This window comes from Cannabis sativa, chromosome 5 (genome assembly GCF_029168945.1).
Source record: "Cannabis sativa cultivar Pink pepper isolate KNU-18-1 chromosome 5, ASM2916894v1, whole genome shotgun sequence".
NCBI classification, from domain to species: domain Eukaryota; kingdom Viridiplantae; phylum Streptophyta; class Magnoliopsida; order Rosales; family Cannabaceae; genus Cannabis; species Cannabis sativa.
The window spans coordinates 10817628-10831120 of NC_083605.1; the positions used below are offsets into that span (position 1 = coordinate 10817628).

The window sequence follows — 13493 nt, forward strand, 5'->3', positions numbered from 1 at the left end:
TACCTGATTTAGTACCACAAAATTAACACGTATTGTATTGTATTAATATTATCTAATACGTACAATACTATGTTTAATATTAACTTGTATTAGTAGTTTGTATAAAATTATATTTTCTTTACCATAAATTTGACTCAACTCTGAACCCTGCTCGGGTCCGGGGTCCGGGGCCAGGTTCGGGTCGGGGGTCCGGGGTCTTGGTCCAAGGTTCGAGTCTGGGGTCCAAGGCCGGGTCCAGGTCGATGTACGGGTTGAGGTTTGGGTCGGGGTTCAATGTCTAGGTCGAGGTCAGGGTTCGAGTCTAGATTTCAGGGTCCAGGATTCAAATTTAGGGTCCGGGTCTAGGATTCGGGGTCAGGGCCAGGTCTAGTGGTCGGGTCTAGGTTTAGGTTTGGGTCTAGGGTCAAGGTTCAGGTTCGGTGTTAGGGTCTAGGTCGAGTTCGGGGTAGGGGCTGGGTCCAAAGTTTAGGGCAGGGGTTGGGTCCGGGATCTGGGGTCCGGGTTTGAGTTTGGGTCTGAGGTCCAAATTCGAGTTCGATCTTTGGGGCTGACTTTGGGGTCGGGTCTGTGGTCCAGGCCAGGGTTTGGGGTCCAGGGTCTGGGGCTAGAGTCGGGTCAGAGCCTGGGTCCAAGTTAGGGGTTCAGGATCTGGGTCGGGTCTAGGGCCAGGGTCTCCAACCCCGGACCCTTTGCAAATTTTATAATACGAGCAAATATACGAATCATCTTTTAAATATTAAATAATATGATTCACATTTTATTTAAATTTATGATCGTAATAATTAATATAATAAATATTTTATTCAAATATAATGTCACTTATTATTTAACACAATATAATCCGAACCTACCAAACTTGCTTCAAAAAGTTAAAATAAGCTAAAGAAAAAATAATTAGGCCAGCCAAATGGAATTGGATACAGTACAATAATGCATTTTTATATTTATTATATTAATGCACTTCGGAACAACCGGTTACAAGTTTTACAAAATATACCCCTCATTATTACCGCTCATTACTATCCTTCACTAACTACTGTTGGATTTTATATAACAAATTGATGAGGGACTACATCCCTCAAAATGAACTGAGGGGCTAGATATATAACCACCCAGTATACTTAGACATAAACAATATATAGTAATAATTAGTGCTAGCCAGCTAGTTTAATTGTATATATTAGGGTTAACTTAAAGGGGCTGGAATAGGACAGGCAAGCCTTGGGTAGGCCTTAGGGAGAGCATAATAGCTGGAGAGTGATTATAAGTGGGAGAGAGCTTAAAAGAAAACCTAGACAAAATAAGGGTTAAGAAAATCTTGTATTCCATCATGCTCAAGTTCCTACCAACACACATTCTTCCTCCAAATCCAAAAGGCAAAAATCCCATCTTATGATTACATCCTCCAAATAATATGTCATCTTTAAATCTCTGTGGCTTGAACTGGTTCACGTCCTCACCCCATAGGGCTGGGTCATGGTGCATGGCCACCACGTCGATCCACATGTTGGTGCCATTAGGGATCGTACGGTCCCCCACTTTAATGTCTCCTCTTGCTTGCCTTTGCACATTTGGTGCTGAAGGGTATAGTCGAAATACTTCATTCATTACCCATCCCATCTGTACACAAAAATAATTGAATAATTAATTAATAATGAATTAGGCCACATCCCAGTATAATATCATCTATGTCATCACATCAAAAGTATTTTCTAAAACAAGTATAAATAATTAATTGGTAATTAGTGGATCATAAATGCAAACAAACAAGAAAAGCTACACTCTTGTCTCTACGCTTGCCTTGTGAAAGCAAGAAATTATTGATTATTTTTTTTAAAAATAAATATTGTAATAAAGTCTTGATTTGTTCATACTATATATATGGTGATGTGTAGGGACCAAAAGGAACATATATATAAGAGGAGAAAAAGGGCTACTTTGTAGTGATATATATGATAAGGACATGGAGAACGTGTATGAGGATTTTGAGGATAAGTGGTGTAGAGAGTGGTCTAAAAAAACAAAATAAAAACAAAACCATGGGAAGCATGTGTTTCTTTGTCACGCGCTTTCACGCGTGGAATATATATATATAGCTTGCTCTATTATGGCCAATATCTATCCTTTTGACTTTTGACCTCCGACCATCTCTCTAGTCGGAATTCAAACATTTGTCATTTTGTATATGATAGTCTGAGTCTGAATGTAAATATATGATAAGAAAGTACTAATATTTATAAAAAATGTATAGAATTAATAATAAAAGATGCGGCTCTACATGGAGATTACATATTGGAATATTCTACATCATATATTATAAGGTACTATAACAAACAAAATTGGTGCAATAATTGCTTATTCGCTCTAAATACATGAAAACTTACGCTACGTACGTTCAAACAAATTTTATACCGTATATAACAGATCAAATTAACTTAGAAAAGAATACTTAATCATAATATAACTAATCTTAACAAAAATATAATATATTCAAGTTGTACAAAAAACACGATTAATAATAATCATACCTTCTTTAAGCCACCAAGCAAAGTGGCATCCACTTCTTTATCACCAATGACTTGTTTAATCTCCTCCCTTAACTCAACTTGCCATTGAGGATACATAGCAAGAAGTAGCATTGTCCAACTGATAGCCAACGCCGTCGTTTCGTGTCCGCCGAAGAAGAACGTCTTACACTCGTCGACAAGTTCCCTTGTGCTCAAGCTCCTCCCCCCCTTAACAGCTCCTACTCCATTACTACTACTTTCTTTAAGCAACAAGCCAAGCAAGTCATTGTGTACTTGACGATGATGAGTGTCATTATTCTTATTATTATTTTTTGTAATATTTTGAGACTCTACCTTTCGAGCTTCCACTATAGAGTACAAAAGACCGTCGATCTCTTTGCCCAGTTTATTTGCTTCAAGGGATTTGTTTGGGCATAAGAATTTTGCGAAAGGGACCCCAACAAAACGGTTTGTTTTGAAAAGAGTGGTTTGTAAAGCTCTTAACTTCTCTAACACTAGCCTACCACTTTCGTAACTTATGCCAAAACTTGTCTTTGCTATGACTTCCCCTGCTGTCGTTATAACCTCTCTCTCTACATCGATTTCTGGGTTGCCTGAACTTATCTGTGTGGCCCAGCCATCCAGCATTTTTGTGGCTGACTCCACTATTAAACATGCCATTTCCTGTTTATATATATATATATGTACGTACTTACAATTAGATATTATGCTATAACAGTTGAAAAAGGGGTAGATATATATATGGGTTTATTATGCATGTATGAATAGAGGACCTTTAAGTTGGCCTTGTTGAAAGCAGGAGTGATAACATGGCGGTGACGGACCCAATCTTCACCTTCGACCATGACGAGACCGTTAATTCCAAACATGGGTTTCCTATCGTTTTTGAAAACAGAAGGTTTTCCCCAACCCTTTGCCATGACTTGTCCAGACACATTTTTAAGAAATTCTGGGTCTGCCACATATAAAAATGGCTCTGTGCCCAGCCAGTAGATGAAAACTTTCCCTACAATAATTAATATATACCACACACACACATGATCAGTCATTAATTATATATATATATACATAGTAACATTATCAGTTAGATTATATTAGTTCTTACCAAAGGATTTTTGCCAACTAGCAAAGTAAGGAAACACCCTTGAATGAATATCATGGTTTATACCATCTTTAGAGGCATTGGTTTTGGTCATACTTGCCATAATATCAGTTGTATTACCGAGAGGGAAACAAGGAGATGGGCCATTGAAACCATTTCTCCTAAGTTTCATGTGTGCTAGAGAAGGTGAAATAAAGAGTCTCCACAGTACAACAAATGAAACCAGTATGATCATCATCATGATCACCCAGTTAATTAGAGGTTGAAAACTACTTATTATTACACCAACAAACTCCATCAAATATATATGTATATATATATGTTCTAATCTAACTTCTACGTACGTACGTAAAAAACGAAAGCTAGGATTCTTGTTTATAATATGTATGTACGTATATAGGATATGAAATTAATACGCACGACGTAGAAGATGATGAGTACGTAGGAGTAGTTATGTTGGTTTCGAATGAATAATGAAGTAATTTGGTAGTACAATATGAGATGGGTATTTATAGGAGAAGATGCAAATGGGATTCAACAAAGTCGATCGATCGATTTTTGACTTGGAAAGGATACTACTATTTACTTTGAATAGGTGGGGTGTGGCTATTTTTCTAGTCTTTCATTTGAACATGATAAATAAATAAAAGGTGCTTTGGTCTGGCCGTGTTTCATTTTTTTTTTCTTTTTAAACTAAATAATTGTAAAATTTGGAATCCTATATTATATATATAATTAATTTATATGCTACTGTGGCTTCTTCTTCTTCTACTTCTTTTTTATTTTTATTTTATTTTTGTATAAATTTTTTACTTATTTGTTTGGTGTTTCGCATTCTGAATTTGCGACCAAATATAAATTCAAGCATAGCGTCTCCACGGAGTCAGCCAATGAGTGAAATACACGTGATTGTGCTGAACCTTTGGATAACTCTTTATTTCTCTCTCCTTTTGTATGGTCTTTATTGTTTTTCGTACCCTAAATAAAATTCAAGCCCAACCATGATGTTCTACCAAAATAAAAACAATCTGAATCAGATCAAACAAAGAAAAACAAGTGTCTTCACAGTTCAGAGTCTCTTCATGTATCATGCATGCAAGATCTTATAATAAGATATTTTAGAAAGTAGATAAGGGAGCCTACATTGTTAGAAAATGAGATTATCATTTCAAGAAGGCTAATTTGCAATTTTCCCCCCCGAACTATGACACTTGCTAAATCGTACCCCCTGAACTATTTTTGACGTTAAAAATTCCCCTCAAACTATTGACAATGCTTAATTTAAGGTATTCTATAGTGTTCCGTTAATTTTAGTAACGGAGTGATGACGTGGCTGCCATTAGGCAGTCCACGTCATTTTACACATGTAAATTTAATTTTTTTTTTTAAATCTAATTAGGGTAAAACACTACCCCACCATCATACACACAGCCACCCCACTGTACCCCACCCCATTGTATCTTCATCAGCTACACGAACCCACCCACACGAACCCACACCCCACCCACACGAACCCACACCCACCCACGCGAACCCAGCCACCCCCATCCACCATCGGAGTGGAACCGACGACGGTCACCGCTCCGACCAGACGCAGCAGCCCCACCATCGATCAGACGCGAACCCAACTTCCCACCAGCCACGAACTCACGTCTCCATTGTTTTGGGTCTTCTCCTTCTACGGTAAGTGAAATTGGAATATTAAAGGTGTGAGTTTTGGTATTTTTTTGTATATCTTGTTATTACTGCTGATTATTGTTAATTGCCTCAACTCTAATTCAGGGATTGATATATATATATATATATATAGTCAACACTATCATATTTTGAATAGTGTATAAAAGCAGACTATGATAACATCACAGTAAATTAGTCACTCACTTTTAAATGAAAAACTCATTTTTGTATTTATCTTATATATTTCAGAATCAAGTTTTCAAAGACCAGATTGAGATAGTTAAGGAAAAAGTAATTAAAATGAGACAGCCTCTATATGTATATATATGTTTATTCTTTTCACTCTATCTCGAGATAATGGTGATGATTAAGTAATTTGCTTGTGGAATAATAAAGAATTGATGGAGAAATGTTTTATCATTTTGAGAATGTTTATATATAACTAAAATAATATGTTTTATCTAGATTTCTTCATTGTCGTTCATAATGTCGCAATCTAGCAACTCAGTCAACAGTGGTAGGAGGTATAAGGAAGAGATTCAATGGAGTAGACCCATCTGTGGTTGTGGGTTTGAATCTGTAATCCGCCCGTCAAGAACTGTTGATAATCCAAACAGAAAATTCTATGGCTGCCCAAATTACAAGGTTAGAGATTTTAAATTTTTTATTTTTTTTTTTATTTTCCAATATTGATATTCAAGTTTTGAAATTTATTCTTGAAATCCATGAATTAAAAAATATTATTTGGTTTTCAACAAAATTCGATGGCCAAAAGTTTATTTATTTTCCAATAGATTATTTGGTACCGTTGAAGAATACTGTGGTGGTTGTGTGGGAATTTTTAACAGTCATTTGTAGTCAATCCTTAAGCTCCATCCATCCAATACCAGCTTGAACAACAACATTCATGTCCTGAACATGTAATGCTTTACTACTATCATTTACTGTATGCCATTTTATTAAAACAGATCAATGTTGGATTCTGTTGTTTGCAATGAAATCTGTCCCAATATTTAAACCAGGATTGAGACTCCTTCTATGAGGAGATGATTGTCCATAAAACCCTTCTGAAAACTAAATGTACATTTGTATATTTGTTATATCTGTCTTATAAATTTGTTATATTTTATCGAGTGTTATTGGTTTTTATTTTGGCAGAATGAATTGAATCGGGGATGTAATTTTATTATGTGGATAGAAGCAAGTGGGCGAAGAAGTAGAAATGATTTCAGCGACTTGCTTAGAAGGTTGGACGAAATTGAGGCCAATGTTAAACAGTTAGAGCTTCAGATTCAAGGAAGAGATGAAGAAATTGCTAGAATAATTAAGCTTTTGAAAAATGTCAAATTTGCTATATGTGTTTGTGTTGGAATATTATTTATTCTATATATGTTATTTAGTGTTTAACAAATGTATCTACACAATTTAACAATCAAAGTAACAGTATAAATTAGTAAGTTTAAGCACCAAGTTAGATTAACTTGGAGTGAAGCTTTTTTGTGACCCAAATAACTTGTTTTGTAATATAAAAAATATAAGTAAGACATGGTTTGTTCCAGAAATTGGTATCTCATAGCAGGATCCTTTGTTATTATTGTTCTAACTCCTTCACTTTTGACCAACTCCTACAGAATAGAACTCAGTTACAAAGCATAGGATAATAGCTCAGAGTTCAAACTGTAGAATATGATTCAAATACACAACCAGCAACCAACCAGGCATAAGATTTATCTTGCCACTGTAAGCAACTATTGAGTATTTAGTTAGAAAGAGCTCAATTAAAAAGGATATTGTGGATACTCGTTCTGTGTTCTCCAGACCATAGATTGCGATCTGGATACACAACCAACTAACCAGCCACAATATTTCAAATAAGAACTATGATCAAAGTTTGACAAAACCCACTAAAAGTTGTCTTCTTCAAATTCAGACCTATAGAGTTATCATAATTCACAAACAAAAAATCTAAACAAAAATTAATAACGTTGTTAAAAAAGACCACACCCAATTATCCCTCTTGGGATCATGTAATAACTGAGATTACATTGCTAAATAACAGTGAACTATCTCCCTCTAATGTTAAAAGAAGTACAATAAAATGGAATCAGAATTACCACTAGGCATATTCTGTTTAACATGATCGACAAGTACCCAGCCTCTAAGTAGAAAAGAAATCAACTTTAATCGTCAAATTATACACTTTAATGTCCCACCAAAGCTTTATATTGTTCTAATAGCAGGATTCTTTGTTATTATTGTTCTAACTCCTTCACTTTTGACCAACTTTGATGGTATCATAGAACTATGATAATGAACATTCAAGGTTCAATAAGAGATCACTTCATAATTCATAAAAAAGATCCAAATTCATATGTCAATTTATACAAAGGCTTATACAAATTCATAAAAAAGATCCAAATTCATCAAAAGATCTTCATATATTATGAATTTATACAAATTCATGAAAAGATATCAAAATATGCATAAGCCCTGCTCATATTCAAAATGATGCATAAATATTGAGCATCCACTAGGCTTTACCTCAAAGTGAGATTAAAATACATAATGTAACCTGTAATGTAAACGACCACTAATCAAAAGATGTTACACAAAAGAAATTATATTACAAACCCAGGGAGAGTTTCATACTAATGATGCACATATACGTAGACCAAATTGGTTAATGAAATCTAAAAATTCATCTAGTAAAGAAAAAGCAATTAAGCAGTGTAAACTCTTGCCTTGACTTTGAGTGATTACAGTAAGATCAAACGAAACAAAAAGCAAACTAAAATTCCCAAACATACAAATATTACAAGAAAATATAAATTAAAGGAAGGTCCATGCAGCTCATCCAAGCAAGTAAGTTAGGAGAAAATGATTTCAAAATGAATAAATTCTTGCCCCTTTCAGGATACTAATGATTTGGAAATCGTATTTTTCTCATTAAGTGTATATATATTGAAACTACAATAATATTTGGGAATCTAAAACCTATAACAATTGCTATGAAAATCTTAGGTATGGTTTCAACTACTATATGCTTTTTTACTTCTATTAGATAGTAGCAGTAGATTGCAAATTAGCAGTACATAGTAGTAGTAGCAGTAGATAGTAGTAGTGATCAATTTATCAGTTTCAAGTGGAGCAATAATAGTAGATAGTAGCTAATTTGAAAGAGATCATAAACATTATAAACAAATAGTAGTAGCAGTAGTATAGAATTACTCACAGAAGTTGTCTTGTTGCTGCCACATGTCCTTAAATTGTGCCCCTTGCCGCCACAAACCGAACACTTAATTATCACAAATTTCTTCTTCAATTTCTTGCCCGAAACAAGTTCCTGAAGTTCAAGTTTTCTGCTTTTCTTTGGCCTTCCTGGCTGCTTCTTGTGAATTGGATTTATCATTCCAATCTTCCCACTTCGAGGCCACTCATCTTGAATTCGAATTGGGAATATCTGGTGAGAGTAAGCTTTCATGTAATATTCTTTTGTGTACCACTTACTCACGTACAGCTCTGGGTCCTGTTTATTGTGCCAAATTACAGCCACAACATGGCTACATGGGATCCCAGTAAGCTCCCATCGCCTACATGAACAAACCCATGACCTTAAATCAACAGAGTAAATATTTCCATACATGTTATGGATTTGGTAAATCAATTCTCCTGATTTGGTTGGCAAATGGGATCCAGCTTCCTCTTTGTTCTTTTCAATAATTTGTACTGCTTTTGGTGAAATGTTAGAATCCCACATGAGCACAGATTGTCTATGTTTGGTCATCCTTTGCATCAAGTACATCCTTATTCGCTCTAGCATAGACAATATTGGTCTTTCTCTAGCTGCAAGTATTGATCGTGTCCCATTGAAACCCTCACACATATTATTCAGGAGTATATCACATTTAGGGTGAGTCCTAAAGTGTGATCTAGACCAATGACTTGGACCTGCAGCCATCAACCACTCATAAGCCTCGTTACTGATCTTTTTAATCTCCTCCATTGCACCCTCAAACCTTCAAATTGTTGGTTCTCTAGCAGCCTTCCACAAGAGGTCTTTTAGAGTTTTATCCTTGAATACCTTGATAAATTTTTTCTCCAAATGCCTAGCACAATGACGATGTTCGGCTTCGGGTACCCCTTCATCCCACATACCCTTCAAAGATTGCTCCAATCCTTTTTGCTTGTCTGTGATAAAAGTCCAATGGTTGGAGTTCTCAATTTTCAAATCTACCCTCAACAGATTTAGAAACCAACTCCATGAATCTTTGTTCTCTATTTCCACCGCGGCAAATGCAATAGGAAACATTTGGTTGTTCCCATCTACTCCAATTGTTGTCAAAAGCTGACCTGGATGTACACCTTTTATATGACAACCATCCAAACCAATAACAGGCCTGCAACCCTCATTAAAACCCTCTCTTAACCCAGAGTAGCACAAGTACATCCTTTTGAACCGTGGAACCCCATTCTCAGCATTTTCTGTCAAGAATTCTATTGTTGATCCCTTATTAGTGTATTTGATTTCTTCTGCATAGTCCCATAGAGCAGCATATTGTTCCTCATAGCTCCCTTCAATCGATTTAGTTGCAAGAAGTCGAGCTCTATATGCCTTATGCCTAGATATTTCAAGCACATGATCCTTGTTAACCTTCTTCTGAAATGACGAGACACCTAAATTTTCATTGACCTTGAACTCTTCCCTGTATTTTGCACTCAACCATTGAGCAGTTGCCCATCTGTTACTATTAGTTCTACAACACTTGTGTTCTGCTTCATAGCTTTTGATGACAAAAGTGAGGCTATCATCAATTTTGAAAGCATAACACATCCATCGACAGTTAACTCCTTTACACTGTGCTCTAACTCTATGAGGGTCATTCTTCTTAAAGAATATATCCTTTCCTTCACGTAGGGCGTACTCCCTAATTGCTTGCTTAAACAATTTTCCTGATGCAAATGATATCTCCAAATCAAAGATTGCTTTCCCCATGTCAGTTTCGGGTCTAAACTCTGGGAGCTCAGGCAATTTTTCCTTTTTGAACCTTTTCTTTCTTTTGTTCAACTGTATGTGTAAAGTCCTTTTTTGGCAAGTTAGGTGACAAAATAATTTTTCCTTTTTATGGTAAGATTGCTTTGCATTCATTTTCGAAATCTTACCTCTTTTATTCGGTTATAAGTTGCCATTTTCCTTGTTTGGAAAGTTGCACTTTCAAATCGAACTTTCCTTTGTTGAAAACTTCTCAAAAGAGAAGGAATTCTCTTTTGGAAAGTTGTCCTTTTAAGGGAAACTTTGATTATTGCCTTTTCCTTATTAATTTCGATTGTATCTTGATACAATCAGAATATCTAATCTGTTTTTGGCAGGAATCAAGCTTTGAAAGAAGATCGGACCCGATTTTAGTAAGTTTCCCGTTTCTGGGCAGATCTGCTTCGTCAGCAACCGAATCTGATGTAGCAGATCGTGTTTGTTTTTGGAAAGTCTTTGTACAGCTGCTAATTCGATCTTGTGGTTGCCTCTTTGGTTTCTATGATCTATAAATAGAGCCTAGAGAGCAACCATTCGAATTACCTCTTCCATTATTCATTTTCTACATTTATCTTTTGAGAGAAGAGAGTCTTTCTTTGTTTTGTGAGAGCCTAGTTGTTCATCTAGGTTCTAGTTGTTCTATTTCTGTTCTTACTCTATCCTAGAGGTTGTGAAGAACTACTTGACTGAACAAGAGATTGGTCTTCGGGAGAAGACTTGATAAAGCCTTACTTCGGGAGGAAGTAAGCACTTGGTCTTCGGGAGAAGACTTGATAAAGCCTTACTTCGGGAGGAAGTAAGCACTTGGTCTTCGGGAGAAGACTTGTTGAAGCCTTACTTCGGGAGGAAGTAAGCACTTGGTCTTCGGGAGAAGACTTGTTGAAGCCTTACTTCGGGAGGAAGTAAGCACTTACACTTCAAAGACGAAGGGAGTTCGGGCTTGAAGGTGTTTTAAGAAGTCAGATTCATAAAGTGGATTACAAAGGATTGCGACAATACTTTAGAGGGAGTCTAAACTTGTTTAAGTCAATTGTCTTTGTAATTTTGATACTTTATTAATTGATTTCATTCTCTGGGCGTGGCCCCGTGGACTAGGAGTGTTCGGGAGAACACTGATACCACGTACAAATCTCTTGTGTCAAGTTATTTATTTTTCTGCAAATATTTTATATTCTGCCTGTTCAGTTTTGCTGTAGCAGAATTACTTTCTGTCGTCGCAAACGCTTACAGTTTTTATATTTTCGTATATACAACTGACATTTGCAAAAACTCGGTTTTTCAATTGGTATCAGAGCGGGACACTAAACTCTTAGTGTGGTCCTTTTTACGTTTTCTTGTGTTTTTGCAATATGTTTCCCTTTGCAGAAGGAACTTCTATTGTTCGCCCACCACTCCTCAATGATTCCAACTATCCTTATTGGAAGGTTAGAATGAGAGCCTTTATCAAGTCTCAAAATGAGAAAGCATGGAGGATGGTTCTTTCAGGATGGTCTCCTCCTGTTGTGGTAGATTCTGAAGGTAATTCTAAATTAAAATCTGAACTTGAATGGTCTACTGAAGATGATAATTTGTCTGCTTATAATAGCAAAGCTTTACATGCCATATTTAATGGAGTAGGTGAAGGTTATATTAAGCTTATATCTTCTTGTGAATCTGCTAAGGATGCTTGGCAGATCCTTCAAACTCAGTTTGAAGGAACATCTGATGTTAAGCGTTCTAGATATATTATGCTTCAGACTAAATTTGATGAGCTTAGAATGTCTGATAATGAAACTTTAACTGAATTCTATGAAAAATTATCTGACATTGCTAATGAATATTTTGTTCTTGTGAGAAAAATTGTTAGAGTTCTTCCAGAAAGGTTTGATACGAAACTTTTGGCAATGGAGGAAGCTAAAGATTTTAGCACTATGAAAGTGGAAGAATTGATGGGTTCCTTACGTACTTTTGAATTAAATCAACAGATTAAACAAAAGGACAAACCCAAATCCATTGCTGATAAAGGTAAAAGTATTGCTTTGAAAGTTGCTAATAATGAAAATTCTGATAGTGAATGTGATGATGAGATTGCTTTATTAACTAAGAATTTTCAGAAATATATGAAAAAGATGGGAAATAAAAAGAATATTTCGAAAGGTTCAAAAGGTAATGCTTTCATTAAACCATCTGTCTCTAACAAAAAGGGAATTCAGTGCAGGGAATGTGAAGGTTTTGGGCATATTCAATCTGAGTGTGCAAACACTTTGAAAAAGAATAAGAAAAGTTTCAATGTCACTTGGAGTGATGATGAAACCGAAAGTGATGAAGATATTACTGAAAATGTTGCCCTAACCTCTGTTATGACTAATGTGTTGTGTGATTCACAGGTGAAAGATAGATTGGTATGTCTGAATAATACCACCAAACAAGAGGAATCAGATTCAGATGAGTGTGAAATCTGTGAAGAATCTCTTGCTGAATCATACAAAGTCATGTATGAAAAATGGATTCAGGTTGCTTCTGAAAATAGAGAGTTGAATAAATTGAATAAAAAATTGTCTCATCAGATTGAAATGTGTGAGTTGAAAATAAAAGAATATGAGACAAGTGTTTGTGATAAAGATGAAAAAATCTCTCTATTGAAGAAGGAACTTGAAAACTTTAAGAAAAATGTTCAAATGCTTAATCCTGGATCTTCTATTTTTGAAAAAGCTCAGAATGCGAGTCGCAGAGGTTTTGCGTGCCTTGGTTCTAATGGAATGGAAAGTTCTCGAGTCACGAAGATTGTAAAATCTAGTGTTCCAACGAATCACCATGAGGCTACAAACTCTGCCGTAACAGTTTCACAGCCTGTGGCAGCAAGAACAGCTTCTGATGCTGCAAAATCTCCAGGATTTTCGAAAAGGGTAAGATCTCAGGTAAAAAGATTTGTTCCCATTTGTCATTTTTGTGGTAGAAAATGACATATCAGACCTAAATGTTTCACATTGAACAACCTGTTTAAAACAAATTATTTTGATAATTTGAAAAAATCTCAAAAGAAACATAAAGGTTTGAAACAAATATGGGTGAAAAAGAAGTGTCTAGCTGGTTTTTCTGATTAAACTGCTGCATCTCAAATGTGGTATTTTGACAGTGGTTGCTCTAGACATATGACAGGTGACAAGGATTTCTTGAC

The 13493-nt window shown here is 35.6% G+C and overlaps 4 protein-coding genes across 4 annotated transcripts; 1 reads left to right on the plus strand and 3 right to left on the minus strand.

Moving 5' to 3' along the window:
- Positions 1-902: 902 nt before the first annotated feature.
- LOC115716972 (cytokinin hydroxylase) lies at positions 903-4328 on the minus strand. Its single transcript, XM_030645900.2, has 4 exons — positions 3634-4328; positions 3302-3534; positions 2529-3191; positions 903-1620 (listed from the first exon to the last, which is right to left on the minus strand). The coding sequence occupies exons 1-4, from the start codon at positions 3926-3928 to the stop codon at positions 1192-1194; spliced, it is 1620 nt and encodes a 539-aa protein (XP_030501760.2). The 5' UTR covers positions 3929-4328; the 3' UTR covers positions 903-1191.
- Positions 4329-5617: 1289 nt separating this feature from the next.
- LOC133037804 (uncharacterized) lies at positions 5618-6819 on the plus strand. Its single transcript, XM_061115394.1, has 2 exons — positions 5618-5952; positions 6466-6819. Exons 1-2 carry the CDS (start codon positions 5794-5796, stop codon positions 6712-6714), a joined length of 408 nt encoding a protein of 135 aa, XP_060971377.1. The 5' UTR covers positions 5618-5793; the 3' UTR covers positions 6715-6819.
- A 1612-nt stretch (positions 6820-8431) lies between these two features.
- Positions 8432-9310, minus strand: LOC133038154 (uncharacterized). The gene has a single exon (XM_061116211.1). It carries the CDS (start codon positions 9308-9310, stop codon positions 8432-8434), a length of 879 nt encoding a protein of 292 aa, XP_060972194.1.
- A 15-nt stretch (positions 9311-9325) lies between these two features.
- LOC115717566 (uncharacterized) lies at positions 9326-10300 on the minus strand. Its single transcript, XM_030646551.2, has one exon. It carries the CDS (start codon positions 10298-10300, stop codon positions 9326-9328), a length of 975 nt encoding a protein of 324 aa, XP_030502411.2.
- Positions 10301-13493: the final 3193 nt, after the last annotated feature.